The 19,388-nt window shown below is 48.1% G+C and overlaps 1 protein-coding gene across 3 annotated transcripts in view; it reads right to left on the bottom strand.

The window, feature by feature from the left end:
* Positions 1–19,041, bottom strand: part of LOC105467743 (shisa family member 9) — a 344,353-nt gene extending 325,312 nt beyond the window's left edge. The window contains exons 1-2 of one of the 3 annotated variants that reach the window (XM_011717434.3): positions 17,101–19,027; positions 2,857–2,984 (exon numbers count right to left, since the gene is read on the bottom strand). In XM_011717434.3, the coding sequence (XP_011715736.2) occupies positions 2,857–2,984; positions 17,101–17,786 (814 nt within the window). In that variant the 5' untranslated portion in view covers positions 17,787–19,027. Of the gene's footprint in view, positions 1–2,856; positions 2,985–8,559; positions 11,168–17,100 lie in introns of those variants that run through there. The other 2 variants (XM_011717435.3, XM_011717436.3) reach the window with 2 other exon arrangements.
* Between the last annotated feature and the right edge of the window lie 347 nt (positions 19,042–19,388).

Here is a 19,388-nt window from a genome sequence, read left to right as displayed (position 1 = left end):
GAAAATAGCATGACGTGCCCTTCTTGGTGTTTCACAGAGAGATGCATCATTCTTTCCAATTTGTGTAATGGAAAATCATTGTAGATCCCATAATGTCCAGGAAAGGGTTTTATATTAAACGGATGCATTCTGGTTCTGGCACAAAGGGCTGGTCTAATTTTCCATTTTTCAGAATGGATACCTTCCCTTCTACTTCGCTATCAATCAAAATGTTCTCTGATGACTGCTTGGTTTCTTAAACCCTTAACTGATTAATATCAGTCATCTCATCCTGTTCTCTCAATGAACTCCTCAAATCGTCTGTTCATCTGAACATACAAATGTTTTTCTGTATCTATAATATGTAAGTAGCTCCTGTAAATCAATAAAAAGATAAACAAGGAAATCTATTATTACTGTCAGCTACTGAATTAATGTGTTATATATATTAAGTTTATTAATATAAACCAGTGAAAAGGTCACATGCTTCTTATTTTTGTTATTCAGATATTCCCAACAATGCTAGGAAAGAAGAACTGGATCAACCTGGAAGGATTATAAAAAATTAACATCTGCGGCAGTTCTTGTAGGAATGCAGTGTTTGTAACATGACCCCTGGAATTCTCCCCTGTAGCTTCCCAGGAATTCTCTAGTCTAGTGTTACCCAGTAGACTAGTACAAGACACTTTCTCCCTTGATGAAAAAGGTCACTGATTACTTAGGCACAAATATAGACCAAATGCAAGAATCATAAATAAACCAAAGTAGCCTGGCACAAGAGACTTCCGTCCCTGGACACGCATCTCTGAGCAGTAATCCATTTTCAGTACAACTTTCAATGAAAACGCTTCCCGCCCACCTGATGAAATGATGAAACTTAAGTGACTTCAGTGAGTGTGTTATTTCATTTGAGTGCTGATTCAAAATCATCCTAGAGATTGGAACTTCAAGGGAAAAATCTGTTAGCAATCACCTTTTATAGCCAAGGACTCGACACCCTTTCAATTTCTCTGCTTTGTGATCATGTTCATTTATATATGATGTTTAGGACCCACGCACACAACTAGGTTCAACTCATTTCCCGGTGCCTACTGAAAGAAAATGTGCTTACTTCCATTAAAGCCAGAAATCAGACACAGCAGTTGCCATGCCAGAATTGATGCCATTTACCATATCTTTGGGGGCCATGGGATTTGGTCATAAAACTTCCATTTGCTGGTGTATTTTTCTCTAAAATGTTGCTATTTCTCATACCATTTTGTGATCCAGTTCACTAATCATGTTAAATTATTTAATATATTTAAACCTAAGACATTCTGCTTGGTGGCCTATTTTTCAACCGTGCAAACATTGACTTTACTAACACACTGCAACAATTTCCAAACCATGAAAAATCATCACTAGGCAGAATCAGAGAATTCACATTGCCTAGGTCAAATTCCACAGGCTTCTTCCGCTACCCATTGAGCATAAGAATTTGCAACCAAACAGTCCAAAACTATGATTCAGCAAATAAAACACCCAGGCAACTCCTAGTGAAGCCTCAGCAAAGACGACCCAGTCTGTAAAAATGTGCAACACTAGAATTGTTTCTGTTTTCAGGAACCTCCAGCCACAACTAAATGCATCCTGTAAATTGCCTGGCTTTTGTTATTTTAAACCAAACCCTCCACATCACTTTAATGTGGGGGTTACTTGAAAACATATAATTACTGGGGTAACCACAGTAGTACATTATTGCCAAAAACTAAACAATCTTAGTTTTTCTCCAGTCTCACAGGTCAGAGCATCAGCTCCATGATGTATATTGTACATACAGACCTTTGAAAGGAAAGAAAATCTTAGGGAGTATACCAAGATCCCCAATCATGCCTTGTGAAAAATACCTATTGAAACACAATAGCAAACACAGTTTTTTTTTCCCCTGGCAGAACAATGGAAACAAATTTGCTGCTGTTGAATCATACAGAGGAACCTCAAATTAACAGGACCAAAATTCAATACCCACTCCCTGCACCCCCTACACACAGAATATTTTGTGGATTGTTTTTATGAAATTCTAGCTTTACAAATAATAGACATAATTCTTCTGAACTAGCATTTCATCACTGAAAACAGCATGAGGCCGGGCGCGGTGGCTCAAGCCTGTAATCCCAGCACTTTGGGAGGCCGAGACGGGTGGATCACGAGGTCAGGAGATCGAGACCATCCTGGCTAACACGGTGAAACCCCGTCTCTACTAAAAAAAATACAAAAAAATTAGCCGGGCGAGGTGGCGGGCGCCTGTAGTCCCAGCTACTCGGGAGGCTGAGGCAGGAGAATGGCGGGAACCCGGGAGGCGGAGCTTGCAGTGAGCCGAGATCGCGCCACTGCACTCCAGCCCGGGCGACAGAGCGAGACTCCGTCTCAAAAAAAAAAAAAAAAGAAAAGAAAACAGCATGAAACCTAGAAGTCACAACTGGCCCACCTCAGGTGGCAGACGTATAAGCGAATAGACCATTGGCTAACAGATTGACTAGCTAAAATGAACCAACCCAATAATTCATTGGTTAACTAAGTACTCAACCATGATGAAACAACTAAGAGGTCCACTAATCTAGTTAATAGATCAATCAAGATGAATCAATCGAGCCGTCTACTAGCTAAAAGAACCAATCATGTGAAACCAACCAAGTGGATGGCCATTTAACAAAGAAAGCAACCAAGTGACATCTGATGATGCCAAATTCAGCTTCATCCAAAAGAGATGAAAGAAAGCTTCTAACCTGCCTACAAAGAGCTCTTAACTAACCCAAGCACACTCCATGAAATCTGGCAATGTGACCACTGCTCAGGTCACCACATGGGACTGGAAATGGTTCGTGCAGCTGTACTTACGAAGATTATTTATGGGGGTTCTCGTGTCCATGTTCTCATAATGCTGGACGTGGACAACGATGTTTAGGTCTCTCTCCATGTGATCAGTGTTGCAGTGGCCCTGTGGCCTCATGACATCCGCAAGGGCCCTGAAAGAAGAAAGAATTTAAATCTGTTCATTCAAAACACAATGATTGGCAGGTGCTATGCACCAAATACTGCAGTTGTGAACAAATGGCAAGGCAGGTTACTCCATGGAGCCACCATTCTAGTTAGAGGTGGAGTCAAGAAAAACCTAACTAAATAAAATCACTGTAATTAGAGGTTACATAGGGACTTTACACAGATTAGTGGACATGCTTCTCACAGCAGCCGTGTAATAACAAGACTATCTACCCCACGGAGTTTTTAAGAGGATTAAATGATGAATACATGTAATGTGTCTGCACTCCATAGATTTAGTTCTCTCTTTATATCTGACACTAGATACAAACCCTTCATGTACAGCAATGGCCCAGTATTAGTAACAGTAGATAACATTTATTATTTGCCATAAGCCAGGCACCATGCTAATCGCATTACATGTCTTAACTAAACAAAGCAGCACAAAACACATTATGAGGATTATTACTCCTTGCAGATGAGTAAACAAAGGCTCAGAAAGGTGAATCGACCTGCTCAAGGTCACAGAGCCAGTAACTTGTGGCACAGGAATTTGAGCCTGAGTGTTTTTGGAGTGTGTAGGGGGATGGAGACATAATTCAGTCTATGACAGTGATCTTCATGATTAGATGGAAACTTAGCAAAAAAAAACACCTCAGTGTTCATACATAGAACAGACCAGAGAGCTGCCAAACAGATATCGCACCTAAGATCAGACCTAGCAACACATTTTTTCTCTTTACTCTCCATCATATGTTTATTTAGATTATATGAATATCCTTGAAAGATATAGAATATTTTTGTAGGTATTATTGTATATGCGTGTGTCTTTTACATAAACAGTGTTTTACCATAAACCTCATTCCGTTTCTTCCTTCGTTCACACGTGAGCGTTAGCCATATTGCTGAATGTGAATCACTTTCATCCCTTGCAACTGCTGCATAATATTCTGTCATATGCAATCCCCACATTTCACTTACCTGCCGACATGAGTCTTCATATGCAGCAATTAGTACGGTGGAGGAACTGGCCCATTAGAAACCCATCAGAATGGATGGCAGCTCCAAACAGCTGCCATCATTGCAAACCAGCACACTATCAGCCCTATTTGTCATTTCCATAATTACAGCCATCTAGATGGTCACCAACTCCCCAGCCCCGATAAACAACACTGCAATAAACATCTCTCTTTTTTTCTTCAGATAGGGTCTTGCTCTGTCACCCAGGCTGGAATGCAATGGTGTGATCATGGCTCACAGCAGCCTCAAACTCCTGAGCACAAGTGATCCTCCCACCTCAGCCTCCTGAATAACTGGGACCACAGGCACGTGCCACCATGCACAGCTAATTTGTTTTCTTTTGTAGATACGTGGTCTCAGGGTCTTACTATGTTGACCAGGCTGGTTCCAAACTCCTGGCCTCAAGTGATCCTCCCACCTCCACCTCCCAAAGTGTTGAGATTACAAGCACTAGCCACTGCAGCTGGCCAATAAACATCTTCATACCAGCCTCCTCTGTACCGCAGAGAAGTTCTCCAGGGTGTAAACCCACAAGTAGTATTGCCGTGTTTGAGGATATACCCCCATGCCCTTAGCTGGCCAGAGTCCTCTGAGCCCACACACTGGGAGAGAGAGTAGAAAGAGGAACTGTTTGGGGGAAACCCACACAGACCACCCAAGAATTCAGCAGGCCCAGCCTGTCTGCTGGAATTTACCGCACTACAGCAGCGATTCTCAAACAACAGTCCGCCTATCAACAGTGTCAGTGTCCTGGCAGTGTCGCCTGGGAACTTGTTAAGATGCAAATTTTCAGATCCATCCAGCCCTCCTGAGTCAGAAACTCCAGGGGTGGAGTTAGCCCAGCAGTCTGTGAGTATCTGCTACACATTCAAATTTGAGACTGTGCTAAGGCCACAGAGGCCCCGAGCATGGGGGAATTGTCAATCACCAGGCAATGGAATGATGGGGTAAGAACTATAGCTGGTGAGAAGATATCTCAGCAGTGAGAAAGGGGTTACAGAGGGACTTTAGGCAGACTAGTGCACATGCTTCTCACAACAACTGCATTGTGAGAAGCCAACACAGCAAGAGCCCCACATGAACGAGAGGAAAAGATTGAGTCCACTGAGAGACAAGAGAATAACAACAGCTCTCATTCTTTCACTGTTTTAACAAATATTTATCATCTACTATGTGCCATACACTATATAAGGCCCTGAAGATACAGCAGTGCCCAAGATGAACAAGGTTGCTGCCTTCCTTGAGCTTATATTCTATGGGAGAAGATTTTTAAAAATAATAATAATAAACATGTTAAGTAGATAAGCAACCAGGTGCAGTGGCTCATGCCTGTAATCCCAGCACTTTGGGAGGCCAAGGAGGGCGGATCACAAGGTCAGGAGTTCGAGACAAGCCTGAGCAACATGGTGAAACCCTATCTGTACTAAAAATACAAAAATTAGCCATGCATGGTTGTGGGTGCCTGTAGTCCCAGCTACTCAGGAGTCTGAGGCAGGAGAATCACTTGAACCCAGGAGGCAGAGGTTGCAGTGAGCTGAGATCATGCCATTGCACTCCAGCCTGGGCGACAGAGCAAGACTCCGTCTCAAAAATAAACAAACAAACAAACAAGGGCTGCAAATTAAATAAAAAACAGTCATGTGATCAAGAGAACCTAGGACACAGCAGCAATTTCCACAATAGCCCACAAGTGGGAGCAACCCGAATGGCCATCAGCTGATGAATGGACACATGAGATGTGTTACAGGAAATGGAATACTCTCCGGCCATACAAAGAAATGAAGCACTAATATCTGCTACAACGTGAAAGAATCTTGAAAACATTATTCCCCGTGAAAGAGGCCAGACACAAAAGGCCACACATTGTATGATTCCATTGATATCCAATGTCCAGAATAGGCAAATCCATAAAGATGGAAAGTAGATTCGTGGTTGCCAGGGGACACGCGGAGGGGAGAGGAAAGTGACTGCTAATGGATATGGATTTCTTTTTAGGGTGATGAAAACCTCATTAGAATTAGATACTGGACTAGGAGTAAGTAGTGATGATGGTGGCACAATGTTGTAAGTATTAGGCTGGTGCAAAAAGAATTGCAAATTTTGCCATTAGAAGTAATGACAAAAATGGGCTGGTTGCAGTGGCTCACACCTGTAATCCCAGCACTTTGGGAGGCCGAGATGGGTGGATCACCTGAGGTCAGGATTTCAAGACCAGCCTGGCCAACATGGTGAAACCCCGTCTCTACTAAAAATACAATAATTAGCTGGGCGTGGTGGTGCGCGCCTGTAATCCCAGCTACTCAGGAGGATAAGTAAGGAGAATCGCTTGAACCCAGGAGGTGAAGACTGTAGTGAACCAAGATCACACCACTACACTCCAGGCTGGGCAACAAGAGTGAAACTCAGTCCCCGCCCCCAAGAAAAAGAAGTGATGACAAAAACCACAATTACTTTTACACCAACATATATATTAAAAACCACTGAATTGCATACTATATTTTTTAAAGTATACTTTTAAAATATACCAAAAACCAGTGAACTGTATACTTTTTTTAAGTTACAAATAAATAGGAGGGAGAGGTGCGGTGTAAATCAGGAAATGCCTTTGTGAGGGGGTGACACTGGAGATAGGCCTTGAACAGCGAGGAGCTGGTCAGGTGAAGATGATGGGAAGAGCATTCCAGACTGAGAGAACAGCAAGTGCAAAGGCCCTGAGGCAGAAAAGAGCTGAGATATTCGGAGAACAAGCAAGAAAGCCAATGAAACTGGAAGAGGGCCGACTAGGAGGGGCGCGTGACATGGTGTCCATCGGCATAACCCGTTTCACAGAGTGAAATACTGCCCACACGAACTCACTAAGCAGTGCGGGGATTGGGAGGAGATGCAATCCCCAACGTCTTTGAAATCAAAGTTTGGGCTCCTTCTGACCTCCATGCAATAAGCAGGGTCTGAAACTCAACAGGGCTCCAGGGAAAGAAAGTTTTGAGACAAAAGACAGAGGCCTTCCAAACCTAACTCGCCTTCTTCACTTTCAAACAGCTCTTCATGCTGAGCTTCAGGGGATCACTGAATCCTCTGAAACTGGATGGAAATTTTGTGCATTTTTCTCGAGTAAGAAGCCATCACTTTTGTCGGATCTTCTAAGGAGTCTCGCACTCTCCCGAGCGCCAAAACTCCCAAACTATTCAGGCTTTCGAAAAGATAACAAAGTATGTAATCAGAATGGCTACTGTGAACTTGGTCAGTTCTGCCAATCTGCAGATACCCTGGGTTTCTCTTGAGTACCAAAATTTGTGAAATATCAGCCCAAAAGCCCAAGGACACTTTTCCCCCAGGGTAGCCCTTCCTAGAGGGTGTAGCAGAGATGAGGAGTCTTAGGAGCCTTCATTTCCTGGACCAAGAGTCTTTAAAGTGCGGCTCGCTCACTCCAGAGACTGCATGAACCGATTTGGTATGGGGGAAGGAAATGTCAGAACTTCTCTGTATGGTCTTATGTGTACTGATGCTGGCGCCCACTCCCAGAAGGCCCATGTAAAACAGCAGGAATCGGGAACCTTGGACCAAGGAAGGTGACCACCAGCAGTCCCGTGGCTGGGATGTGCTACCTGTATGGCAATTATATGTACCCCTGAAGGGTATGCACAGATTAAATTATTTATTAGCTTGGGGCAAAAGTAATTGCGGTTTTTGACATTGAAATTAATGGCAAAAACTGCAATTACTTTTGCACCAATCTGATACTTTTGACTTGGCTAACCATCACAAAGCAGACATGTGTTTTAAAAATGCCCCCTTCTTAACAAAAACCACAGCCTGAAGATAGCACTGATCATGCAAGCACAAAAAAACACTAAACTGGACTCCCCTCCCCTTCTCTTCGAAAGCTTCTCACAAGGTTAAAACAATGACAGTCTATTGAGATCAAAACAAAGTCAGATAAAAATAATGAAAATGCTCAAGAGGAATGGTTCAAATCTAGATTTTTTTATTAATGGGATAAACTTCACCCTTCAGTGTACATTATGCATTGAGATAGTAACTAATGATAGTATGAAGTCATCACAATTAGCAACAGATTTTCAAATAATATTTATTTCACCCTCAAGCTTGGTTTGAAATTTCTGTCCTTACGTATGCTTCATAATGTACCTCATCATTGTCCATGGGTTCATGCACATGCTTATAAATGTGCACATATTGGGGTGCATACAAAAAGCATTCTATAGACAGGGATGTGCTGAAAAAATGTAATGAATTAGACAGTAGAAATTACCAACTATGTGTTCCAAGCCACACAAATGCCTAAGAATTTGGCATTTGTTTGTGGCACATAGTTTCAGTGCTTCTCAGATGTTACGGTGCATCCAGATCACCTGGGGATCCTGTTAAAATGCAGATTCTGATTCAGTGAGCAGGAGGTGGGGCCTGAGATTCTGCCCAAGCTCCCAGGTGATAAAAATGCTGCTGGTTCACAGGCCACACTCCAAGTGACAAGACCCTAAGAGTACTGGGATGGTTAGTGTCATGTGTCAACATGACTGGGCCGTGGGGTGCCCAGATATTTGATCAAACATTATTCTGGGTGTTTCTGTGAGGGTGCTCTTGGATTAGATTAACATTTAAATCAGTGAGCTGAGTAAAATAGGTTGCATTCGAATGCCAGTAAGACAGATTGCCCTTCTAATGCGAGTGGACCTCATCCAATCATCTGAAGGCCTGAATAGAACAAAACGCTGACCTTTCCCCCAAAAAGAGAGAATTCTCCTGCCTGTCGGCCTTCAGACTTGTACAAGAACAAAGGCTCTGGAGACTTTGGACTTGCCAATTCCTTATAATGAATCTCTTTGTATATTTGTTCTGTTTCTCTAGAGAACCCTGTCTCTTGCAGTTACCTGAAGAAGCAGCTACACTTTTTCTTGATAGCCTTCCACCCAGTTCAGGAGAATTATGTTTCTACATAACTGTTGTTTTAAACAAACAATTATGTTTCAACATAATTATGTTGCTATTTTTGAGGTTGAAATGACTGAATATTGAACATTTCACAAGAGAGTACTGAAAGCTAGTACTAGAACCAGTACTTTCTTATGAAAGTAGTACTTTCTTATGAAAGCTAGTACTAGAATCAGTACTTATAAAAGTGCTGGCTCAACTTTCTTGTACATTTCCTTGTGTGTTATCTGTCTCCTGATATTTGGCTGTTAGCTCTGCAAGGGCAGGGATTGCTTTTGTACTATTCACAGTTCTCTCATATCTCTCAGCACAGTGCTGGGCATAAGTTAGATGTTCAGTAAAGACCTATTGAATGAATGAATGAATGAATGAATGAATGAATGAATGAATTTGGAGATACTCTGTTACGCCAGGTAAACCAGGATATCAAATGCAGAACTCTTACTTGCCAAGTACTGAACTAGGCACTCAGAATCCAACCATGGAGTAGAAGAGACAATTGTGGTCCCTGTGTATCTTACTATGAATGATAATAAAAGGGCCGGGTGCAGTGATGCATGCCTGTAATCCCAGCACTTTGGGAGGCTGAGGCGGGTGGATCACTTAAGGTCAAGAGTTCGAGACCAGCCTGGCCAACGTGGTGAAACCCTGTCTTTAATAAAAATATAAAAATTAGCCTGGCGTCGTGGTGGGTGACTGTAGTCCCAGCTACTCAGGAGGCGGAGGCAGAAGAATCGCTTGAACCTGGGAGGCAGAGGTTGCAGCGAGCCAAGATCGCATCACTGCACTCCAGCCTGGGTGACATAGTACAACTCTGGCTCTTAAAAAAAAAAAAAAAGTAAAGAAAGAAAGGAAAAGAATAATGGAAGGAGACAGATAATAAACTAGTATACCAGTAAATTAGCAAGTTAATTTTAGACCATAATGTAAAAATGAAGCAAATGACACTGACTAGGTGATGGGCTGGAATGTGTCAGGCTGGGGTGGGAAGCAACTAAGCCTGGTCAGGGACGGCTTCTCAGAGAAGATGACATTGGAGCTCGGACCCTGGTGATGAGGACAGACCAGCCATACAAGGGCCAGTGCAACAGCTCCAAAGTGGGAATGAGCTTAGCTTATCCAAGGAACAAGAAGAAAATGGTGCATCTCTTTTCTTTCCGATTACAATGATAAATATATGACACGAATATTTCCAAACAGAACTGAGAGTCCCAGTATCTTGCTTCAAAGTCTCCAGGTATCCCAACGTCCAATCTATGTGTTGACTTTTAAACACTTGAATAGAGTTCCTGAGCACTTCTTCTTACACCAGAAGCACCATTTATTTCTCAAAAATGCAAGGGCAATGGGCATGAGTGAGCTTTCTACAGTAATGGTGACACAGGTGTAGACATTTGTCCAAGTTCATCAAATTATACACTTACAATGTGTGCATTCTGTTGTGTAAATTATACTTCAATGAAGTTGATTTTTAAAATGCAAGGACTCAGTGCCCAAAGAGAAGTCAACACACCCTGCAAAGAAAAATAAAGACTTTTCCGTGGCCAACAGTAGATGCATGCACACATGGACTTCTCCAGCCTGGGAAGCTGGTCAAAGCCTTAGGATAACCACAAATGCAGAGAAAGATGGGAGGCAGGAGAGAAACTATAAGGGAAAAGGCAAGAGAAGGAGGTGGATTTATCATTATTTGTTGCTATTTCTTTGCAAGGGATGCCAGTTCTTCTGAAGCATGTTTTTAAAACACACCGGATCCTGCTCTGCCACTTGCCACTTGGATTTCCAATTCTGTTTGAAGGTGGACAAAATAATGACATGTGTTCCCTACTGGCTTCAAGTGTAGAGAGCTTCAAACATGTGCTTCTGTCCCCAAGGTCATTTCTCACCAACGCCTCCACCAAGACGTCTGGGCCTGCCGGGGCCGTTATAGAAAATGTTCCTAGTCTTCATCTTACGGTGGCTTCTTGAACTGGCCCCGATGCACGCACTGTTGTTTGCAGGGCATCACGTACTTCTTTGTGATCTCAGAAGACTGGAATTCCTGCAGATTTGCACTCAAATGCAGTGCAGCCTAGCGGTCAAGGATCCATGCACTCAGACGGTTCGGGTTTGAAGTCAGACACTCCACTCACCAGGGGCAGGTTCATCCTCTTGGAAAGAAATCTGTGCCTCCGTAAACAGCAGATTGTCATAGAGCCTACCTCATGGGGGAAGGGTGTGAAATTAAATGAGAATTTACACATAAGCTTATGGCAAAATTGCAAAACCAACAAGGATTTTTCAACATCACTTAGGCCAACAGTTTGCAATGTATTTAACATAGTCACACATAGACCCTCCCTCCTACTCTGCACATGCCAGCCCCTCCCACTCAGATTCCAAAGCAAGTCCAGAGAGGTTAGGAGACTTGGTCAATGTCACACAGCTAAATAAATATAGCAGAGCAAGGGTTAGTCACCAAGATCCAGATGACAACATAATTCTCTTCAGTAGACAAGAGGTAGAAAATTTGAATAATAAGGATAGTGATAAAACGGTAATTGTTGCTGAGCACTAACCATGTGACAGATCCTGTGCTCATTGTTTTCCAAGCCCTGTCTCAGTGAATACTCCACCTGCAGACAAGAGCCTGAGACTCAGAGAGGTGAAGCAACCTTCCCAAGGTCACACAGCTATTAAGTGGCTGAGCTGAGATGGAATCTCAGGCCATCTGACTGCAGTCTGTGCTATTCAGACCAACTTGACTGACTCTCTAGGGGCTCCAGTTAACAAAACAGAGTGAATTGCGTGGAGGTGGTGACTGAGATGAACCCAAGAGCTTCCTGAAGGGGGCAGTCATCACTCAGTGGCAACCAATAGCTGCTGTGTGAAAATGCAGATCCAATGTCACCAGACCCACTGAGTTCTCGGGAGAAATCAGGAATCTGGATTCCTGCATGAAATCTCCCAGTTTTTAAATGTTGGCAACTGAGTCTCACTTGGTTTTAAAACACCAGGCATAATAGAGACTAAAGAGATTTCACAGCCAAATACAATGAGCCGGGTCCTGATGTGCAAAACCAAGCTCTAAATGACATTTTTTTTGTGTGTGCAAGTGAGAAATTTTTAAATGACTGGATGTCTGATAATATTATGGGATTTTTCTTCTTTTTCCTGGGTATGATAATGGAATTGTGCTGTGTAGGAGAATGTCCTTGCTCTCAGGAAAGCCCCATGCTGAGATATAAGGGACTAAGTGTCATGTCTGCAACTTATTTTCACATGTTTCAGCCAAGAAAGAAAGAAGAAAGGGAGAGGGGAAGAGGGAAGGAAGAAAATGAGGAAGCGAAGAAGATGAGAAGAGGGGAGGGGAAGGAAAGAAAGAGAAGGGAGAAAAGAGAAGGGAGAAGGGAGGAAGGGAAAAAGAAGGAAAGAAGGAGGAAGGGAAGAAGACAGAAGGAAGGAGGGGAGGAAGGGAAGAAGGAAGGAATAGAGGAAAGAAAGGAGGAAGGAAGGAAGGAAGGAAGGAAGGAAGGAAGGAAGGAAGGAAGGAAGGGAGGGAGGGAGGGAGGGAGGGAGGGAGGGAGGGAGGGAGGGAGGGAGGGAGGAAAGAGTAAGGGAGGGAAGGGGGAAGAGGGGATGGAGGGATGGAGGGATGGAGGGAAGGAGGGAAGGAGGGAAGGGAAAGAGGGAGGGAGGGAAAGGAGGAAGGGAAGAAGGAAGGAAGGAAGGAGAGAGGGAGGGAGGAAAGGAGAGATGGGGGAAGGGGGGACGGAGGGAAGGAGAAGGGAAAGAAAAAAATATGGAGAGACTGTGTGAGCAATAAAGCAACTATGACAAAATACTAATAATTGTTCAATCTAAGTTAGTGGTTCTCAACTGGGCCAGTTTTGCCCTTAGACGACATTTGGCAATGTCCAAAGACATTTTTCACTGTCACAACTGGGATGTGGAGTGTGTGCTACCAGCATCTAGTGGGCAGAGACCAGAGATGCCGCCAGACATCTTGCCAAGCACAGGACAGCCCCGCACAACACGGGATTCTCCAGTCAATAGTGCCAAGGTTGAGAAGTCCTCATCTAGATAAAGGATATACTGAAGTTATTTTGTGATTTTTCAAGGTTTTTTTTTTTTTTTTGTATGTTTAAAACTTATCACAACACAAAATTGAGGAAAACTTAAAAACACCTAAGTAGAAATACCTTGCAGATTAAGCAAAGCATGTCTACGTGGTTTGGTAGCCATAGCTGGCTACCATGTGCAGTCATTTATTCTAATAAATAGTGATTGGCTGTGGCTGCTCTTGCAGTTGCTGAATGGGCATTTGTTCAGTTCTTACAAGATCCCATGCAAACCTTCCCCCACGGCTTCCTGGAATTGCTGTCTTTCTCCTTTTCTCAGCCCTAATTAGCCCAGAAGCAAGCAGGCCACAGGCCCAGGACTCTGAACCTGCAAACTGATATCTTGGAGGCCTCTGCAGCAAAACCCAAGTTTACTGGTCACCAGGAGTAAAGTTTATAATTGGGGTGCAACAGGATGCTTTATGTCTTTCAAGAGAATATGCTTTCAGTCTGGATGAGAACAAACCCCCATTCAGGCTCCCTTGCAGCTCCAGACAAAAATTAAGAGGCTGTGACTGGCAGGTTAATTTCACCTGGAAGCTGCTTTGCGTCATAGCAGCCTCTCTGATGCCAAGCTTGGCATGTCGACACCCACTGGAGCATCCCTTGGCACGATCCGGCAAAGGCTACTGAGTCGATTGCCATAGCTGGGACTCCAAATGATTAACTGTGTAAGCAGCCCAGGATGCATTTGGCAGGTACCTGGAGCAGCCCCAGCACCACAGAAAGGTTACATACGTTGAGAAACAAGCAACAGAATGCAAATACCGCAGGGTACAGTGGCTCATGACTGTAATTCCAGCACTTCGGGAGACAGAGGTGGAAGGATCACATGAGGTCAGGAAAAACCCTGTCTCTACTAAAAAGTCAAAAAAATTAGCCGGGCGTGGTGGTGCACACCTGTATTCCCAGCTACTCAGGAGACTGAGGCAGGAGAATCACTTGAACCTGGGAGGCGGAGGTTGCAGTGAGCCGAGATCCTGCCACTGCACTCCAGCCTAGGTGACAGAGCGAGACTCCATCTCAAGAAAATAAAAAATAAAAATGCAAATAAGAGAGTCACAGTGGCTCCTCTCCTTTCTCCTGGATTAATTTATCCATCCCTCAACCCCGTGAAATATCCCCAAACCCAAGACCGGTGTTTCCCCAAGTGTGGACCACTTTATCTCAGAGCCATTAGGGGATTACAATCTTCCTTGTTAAATGAAGATTCTCAGGCCCACCCAGAACTTATTGATTCAGAATCTCTGTGGATCAAACTCAAGAATCTGCATTTTAGAACACTGCCCCAGATCCTGACATTTATTCAATCTGAAAACATCACATTTAATTGTGAAAACACAATTAAAACCGGGAGACTGATAATGCACAATTTCCTAACTGTGTGACCTTGGACACAGCACCTCACCTGAGCCATGCTTTTCTTGAATGCATATGGATATTAAAATAGCACCTGTCTCATAAGGTAGTTGTGAGAAATAAATGAGAGAGTGTTTACTTGCACACACGCGCACACACATACACACCCCAGTATACTGCCTGGCTCCCTGTACAGTGCTCAGCAGGTGTTAGTTCCTTTTCCTTAACAATGATTGGCTGCACATCAGCATCACCTGGTGAGCTTTTCAAGGTGCAGCTGCAACCGGGCACAGTGGCTCATGCCTGTAATCCTAGCACTTTGGGAGGCTGAGGTGGGATGATCACTGGAGGTCAGGAGTTCGAAACCAGCCTGGCCAACATGGTGAAACCCCATCTCTACTAAAAATACAAAAAGAAAAAAAAAATACAGAGGCTCAGGTCTCTCCCTAGAGATTTGGATCTAAGTAGCTTAGGGTGGGATCCCTGGTGACAGGAAGTTTTTATAAAACATTCCAGGTAATACTAAACAGCAGTTACAGCGGAAAATCATACCTCAGAAGCCGCCAGTAAAAATCAACAACTCTCTTTTCAGGAGTGTGCACTTCCACTCCACTCTGGAATTCTCAAAAATGTATACTGGGAGGACCTGTGCTGGGGTTCTGGTACCCCAGGACTGGGTCCCCTAGATTCTGCCACCAGGCATACCCTCCCTAGAGCCGCAGAAGAAACTAGCTGTAACCCGCTCAGCTGTGCTCATTTTTCCCCCAGCAGAGCTGCACGGGGTGGGGGGGAGGGGCAGGACCAGGAAGTTGGGTCCTTCCTGGGCCCTTGGGTAACCAGTAGAGAGCTGTCACCACAACGCCCAGATCAAAGAGGGCTGATATAGCATCACTTTCTCCCATAGATGCCCAAAGGTTAGCTCCTCTCCCCACCTGCCCACCTCCCGTCCGGCCAGCCATCAGGGAGGGCTCTTTTAAGAGCTGGTTCTCGAGGACAGGGCTTGGTGGAGATTTCAGCAGTAGTTAACCAAATCTGCAAGGCAGCCTACCTGTCTCGGAGTGAATCTTTCCCTACCAAGGCGACACCCGCTGCCGCAGTCCTGAGACCACTTCTCCCCCCATCTTAACACAGACCCCGGGAATTAACAGGGACTGGCCCGGCCAGTGGGGCTGGGGACAGGACACCCTGTGGTTGCGGAAGGTGGGCGGGGCCAGAGCTTTACTCCTTTAGTAGGTCAGGGTTTCTCTGAAGCCCCTCGGAGGTTACTTCTGTGCAACAAGACCCCACCGTCCACCCACAGCTCCCTGCTGACCCAAACCGATAACTTCCTCACCTCTTCCCCTAAAATTTCTTCTCTCTGGGAAAAAAAAAAAAAAAAAAAAAAAAATCTCATCGGATACTCGTCGTATAAATAGAAAATAATTACTAGTGAGGTGGTGATGTTCCTTTGCCTATTTTTGGTGGGTCTCTTTGTTCAGATTTTTTAGGCATCACACGGAGCGCGTGCACACACGCGCGCGCACACACAGGCCCCCAGCAGAGGGGGCGCAGGAGAAGGGGTGGGGAGAGGGTAGAGGAAAACACAGCGACTTCGTTGCCCAGACTCGGAAAGGGGACGGTTAAAGCTTATATGCCCCAACCATCCAGCTGTTCGCAGGCCGCTAGTCGCTCCTTCCACCCCGCCCGCCCGGACCTCACGCCAACCCCCCGCCTCTCCCGCGGCCGGGGGCTTAGTGCTCCTAGTGGCCGCGTCCTCCGCCTCCAAAGTTACGGAGTTTGCGAATCGATTTAGACACTTAAAAAAAAATGGCAAATAGCTCCATTAACCCCCCAATGCCTTCTCCCATCTGCTGCAACTAGCTGGTGCTGGGGCTTGCATAATGAACAAGGCAAACCCGAAAGTTGACGAAATCAGGGTGCTTGGAAGTGAGGGCGCGGGAGGAGGGGGCTCGGGCCCCCGGAGTCCAAACCAGCCAGGGCAAGGGGCTCAATCTGCAGCGATGGCCACGGCCCCGGGCAGGGAGAGGTGGAGGCCGGAGAAATGGACGAGGTGGGTAAAGGGGCGGGGGCAGTTGAGGTCCCAAATCCAGGGACCGCGAAGCTGTGGTAAAGCGAGGCGGCCGCTCCAAGCAAGGCTTTTGTTCTCGCCCTCCCCTCACTCCACCTCCCTCGCCTCCTTTTCGCGAGTCGTACGAGTTGCAGGCGGCACTCACTCTGACCCTCCCTCCTTCACACACGCGCGCTCGGGCTCACACACGCCCCCCTTCCCTTTCGGGCTCGCCTGTCCCTGTTTACCAAAAGGCTAGCACCTGGAATCCGAGTGGGGCCATGGACCCCCCTCCTCAAATCCCAGGACTTCGGGGCCACGGGCTCCCAGGCTGTGTCTCAAGTCCGCCTCAATCACCAGCGGGAGGAGGTGGCCAGGGGGCAGAGTCACACACACATACACGCTCACACACACACGCACACGCTCAGACCCACACCTGTGCTGAGCCCAGCGCCCCTTCTCCGCGCTCCAAGCCGAAGTTGGCTTCCCGGTGACATCCCCCAGCGGAGAGGTTGGGATGCGGAGAGCGGGGACCGTGGGGAGCGCCATTGCCTGGGGGAAGGTGGGGAGGAGAGAGCAGGGAGAGCGAAGCCCCGAGGGGAGGGCGAAGGGGAGGCAGCCCACCTGGACATGTGCTCCCTCTGGGGCCGGTGCGCTTTCTCCAGCCCCAGCTTGGTGAAGATGCCCACGAGCACCATGACGGCCACCACCCCGCAGATGATGTAGACGATCAGGTTGGTCTTGTCCTTGGTGGGGTCGTGCAAGGGGTCGTCCTTGCGGGCGGGGGGCTTGCCGGTGTTGAGCCAGAGCGGCGTGTCGTAGTTGGTGCAGGTGCTTTGGTTCAGTCGCCGCTTCTTAAACGTGCAGCAGAACCGGAAGCCACAAGTCCCGCAGCAGAAGATGAAGTCGCCCGAGCTGCAGTTGAACGGCGGGTCCCACTGGCCCATGACATCGAAGTAGCCCCGGCAGAAGTCCGGCGTGGGCGCCCGGGTCGGGGGCGCGTCGGATGCCTCGGCGCCCTCGGTGGCCTCTCCAGAGGCGGCCCCAGAGCGGTTGCCCCCCGCCAGCAGCAACACGCCGCCCAGTTGCGCCAGCTGCCCGTGCCCCGCTCGCTCCTGCGCCCGGCACACACGGGCGCACAGCTCGGTGAGGAAGCAGCCGAGGAGCAGCCGGAGGACGCGGCGCATGGTGTCTCCCAGCCCGGGCTCGGCCGCTCGGCCGCCGCTGGAGCCGCTGCGGCCGCCTCTCGAGGCGCGGCCGAAGCTGCCGAGGCTGCTGCCGGGGGCTGCGAGCCGCCGCGGGCCGCACATGCAGGGAGCGGCGCGGGGCGCTCGGTGGTCGGCGGCCACTGCGCTCGGCTCAGCCCGCGTTCGCCTCCAGCGCGCCGCGCGCCGAGGGGCTGGCCGGGGAGGAGCGCGCCCGGCCGGGCGGGGGAAGGATGAGCGGGGGCAAGCTCGGGGTGCAGGTCCGGCCGGCCACTGGGGGAGGCGGGGGCGGAGAGCAGGGGAGAATTGGGCTGGCAGCGCCTAGCCTTGGCCGGCGGCCCCGGACTGGCCGCCCCGAGCCCTCTCGCAGTATCCCTCTCACCTCTCCAGCTCGCCAAGTGCGCTGAGAGAGCGAAGCGACACTTGTGGAATGAAGGGAGGGCAGGAGGGAAGGGGGAGGGGGAGGGGGAGGAGGGCGGGCAGAGGAGGCGCGGGTGGGGGGGGGGGCGGGCGCGAGCTCTAGAGGGGCGGGGGCGCAGGGAGAGGTGACACGAGCGGGAGCTAGCTGAGGGGCGTGCAGAGCTGAGCCAGGAGAGCGGGCGGGGAGGAGCGAGTTCGGCAGCCGCCGAGGCTAGAGGAGCCGCTCGGATTTCCCGGCAGGTGGAGAACCGCGGCGGGACCTCCCGCGCCCTCTCTGGGTAGGAGGCGCGGCTCAGCCCTGTCCAGAGCGCAGAGGCGGCTCAGCTGGTAGCTTTTTCACTGGTGCGTGCGCAGGAGCGGCGGCCGAAATCTGTCCATCAGGGAAAGGATGACTCGGAGAGGATGGGGACAGACTACGTGGCTTTCACTCCAAGACAGACTGGGAGCAGTCTGGTTAGGATCGCCCCTCCCAGGCGTGCGGGGCCGCCTTGCCCTTCCCGGCTGCGCCCTCCAGACCTGCGCGCGGAACCCGCATGGCTCAACTCCCTGGGCCCACGCAAGGACCCAGGCGGAGCTGGGAAGGACAGGTGGCAAGCCCCTGGGCCGGGGATAAGCACCCTCTGGGGAGAGGGGCTTGGGACGAACTCATCAAAGAAGGTCGGGGGTAAGAGGACAGCGGAACAAGGCCGAGGCTATGGCGTGTCCTGGAAGGTCTTTCCTTGGAAGTCCCCCAGCCCCTCGAACCTGCCGCTTTCTGTCCCTCTTCGCCCCCGCAGCGTTCTCTGCGCTCCACAGGAGGGCACACCGCGGCGCCGCCTCTGCGCTCCCGGATCTGGCGCAGCGCAAGGCCTGGGCACCCAGCCTCAGCCACCCTCCCAGACCTAGAGCACGCGCATCGGTCTCCGGAGCTGGCTGTCCCCTGTCCCCACGGATCCCCCCGGAAATCCTCACCGGGGGCTGCAGAGCTCTGCCTTGCTTCCTCGGCTTCCAGCCTCCCGTCTCCTCTGTGTTTTCAAATCTGCCCTCTCTCTCCTAGCGAATTCCAGCTCCCCGGAGGCCCTCTCTCATTTCTCCCACCTCTTTCTCTTCTCTGCTTGAATTTGACTCCAGTAGCCCCAAAACAGGATTTGCACCAAAGCTGCTACACCAAATTTAGATCTCCCCACGCCCCGACGTTTTGTTTTTTAATTGCATTAACTAAGTATACACTTTGCAGGCTGCTAGGCGATTTGCAAGGAGATAATGTTTCCACAACCCTCCTCTCCACTTGGCTGCAGTCAAGGGCTT

The sequence above is a fragment of the Macaca nemestrina genome, chromosome 18, assembly GCF_043159975.1.
Source record: "Macaca nemestrina isolate mMacNem1 chromosome 18, mMacNem.hap1, whole genome shotgun sequence".
Classification (NCBI taxonomy): Eukaryota; Metazoa; Chordata; class Mammalia; order Primates; family Cercopithecidae; genus Macaca; species Macaca nemestrina.
Note: the sequence above shows the minus strand (reverse complement) of the source record. Positions and strands in the feature narration are given on the sequence as shown.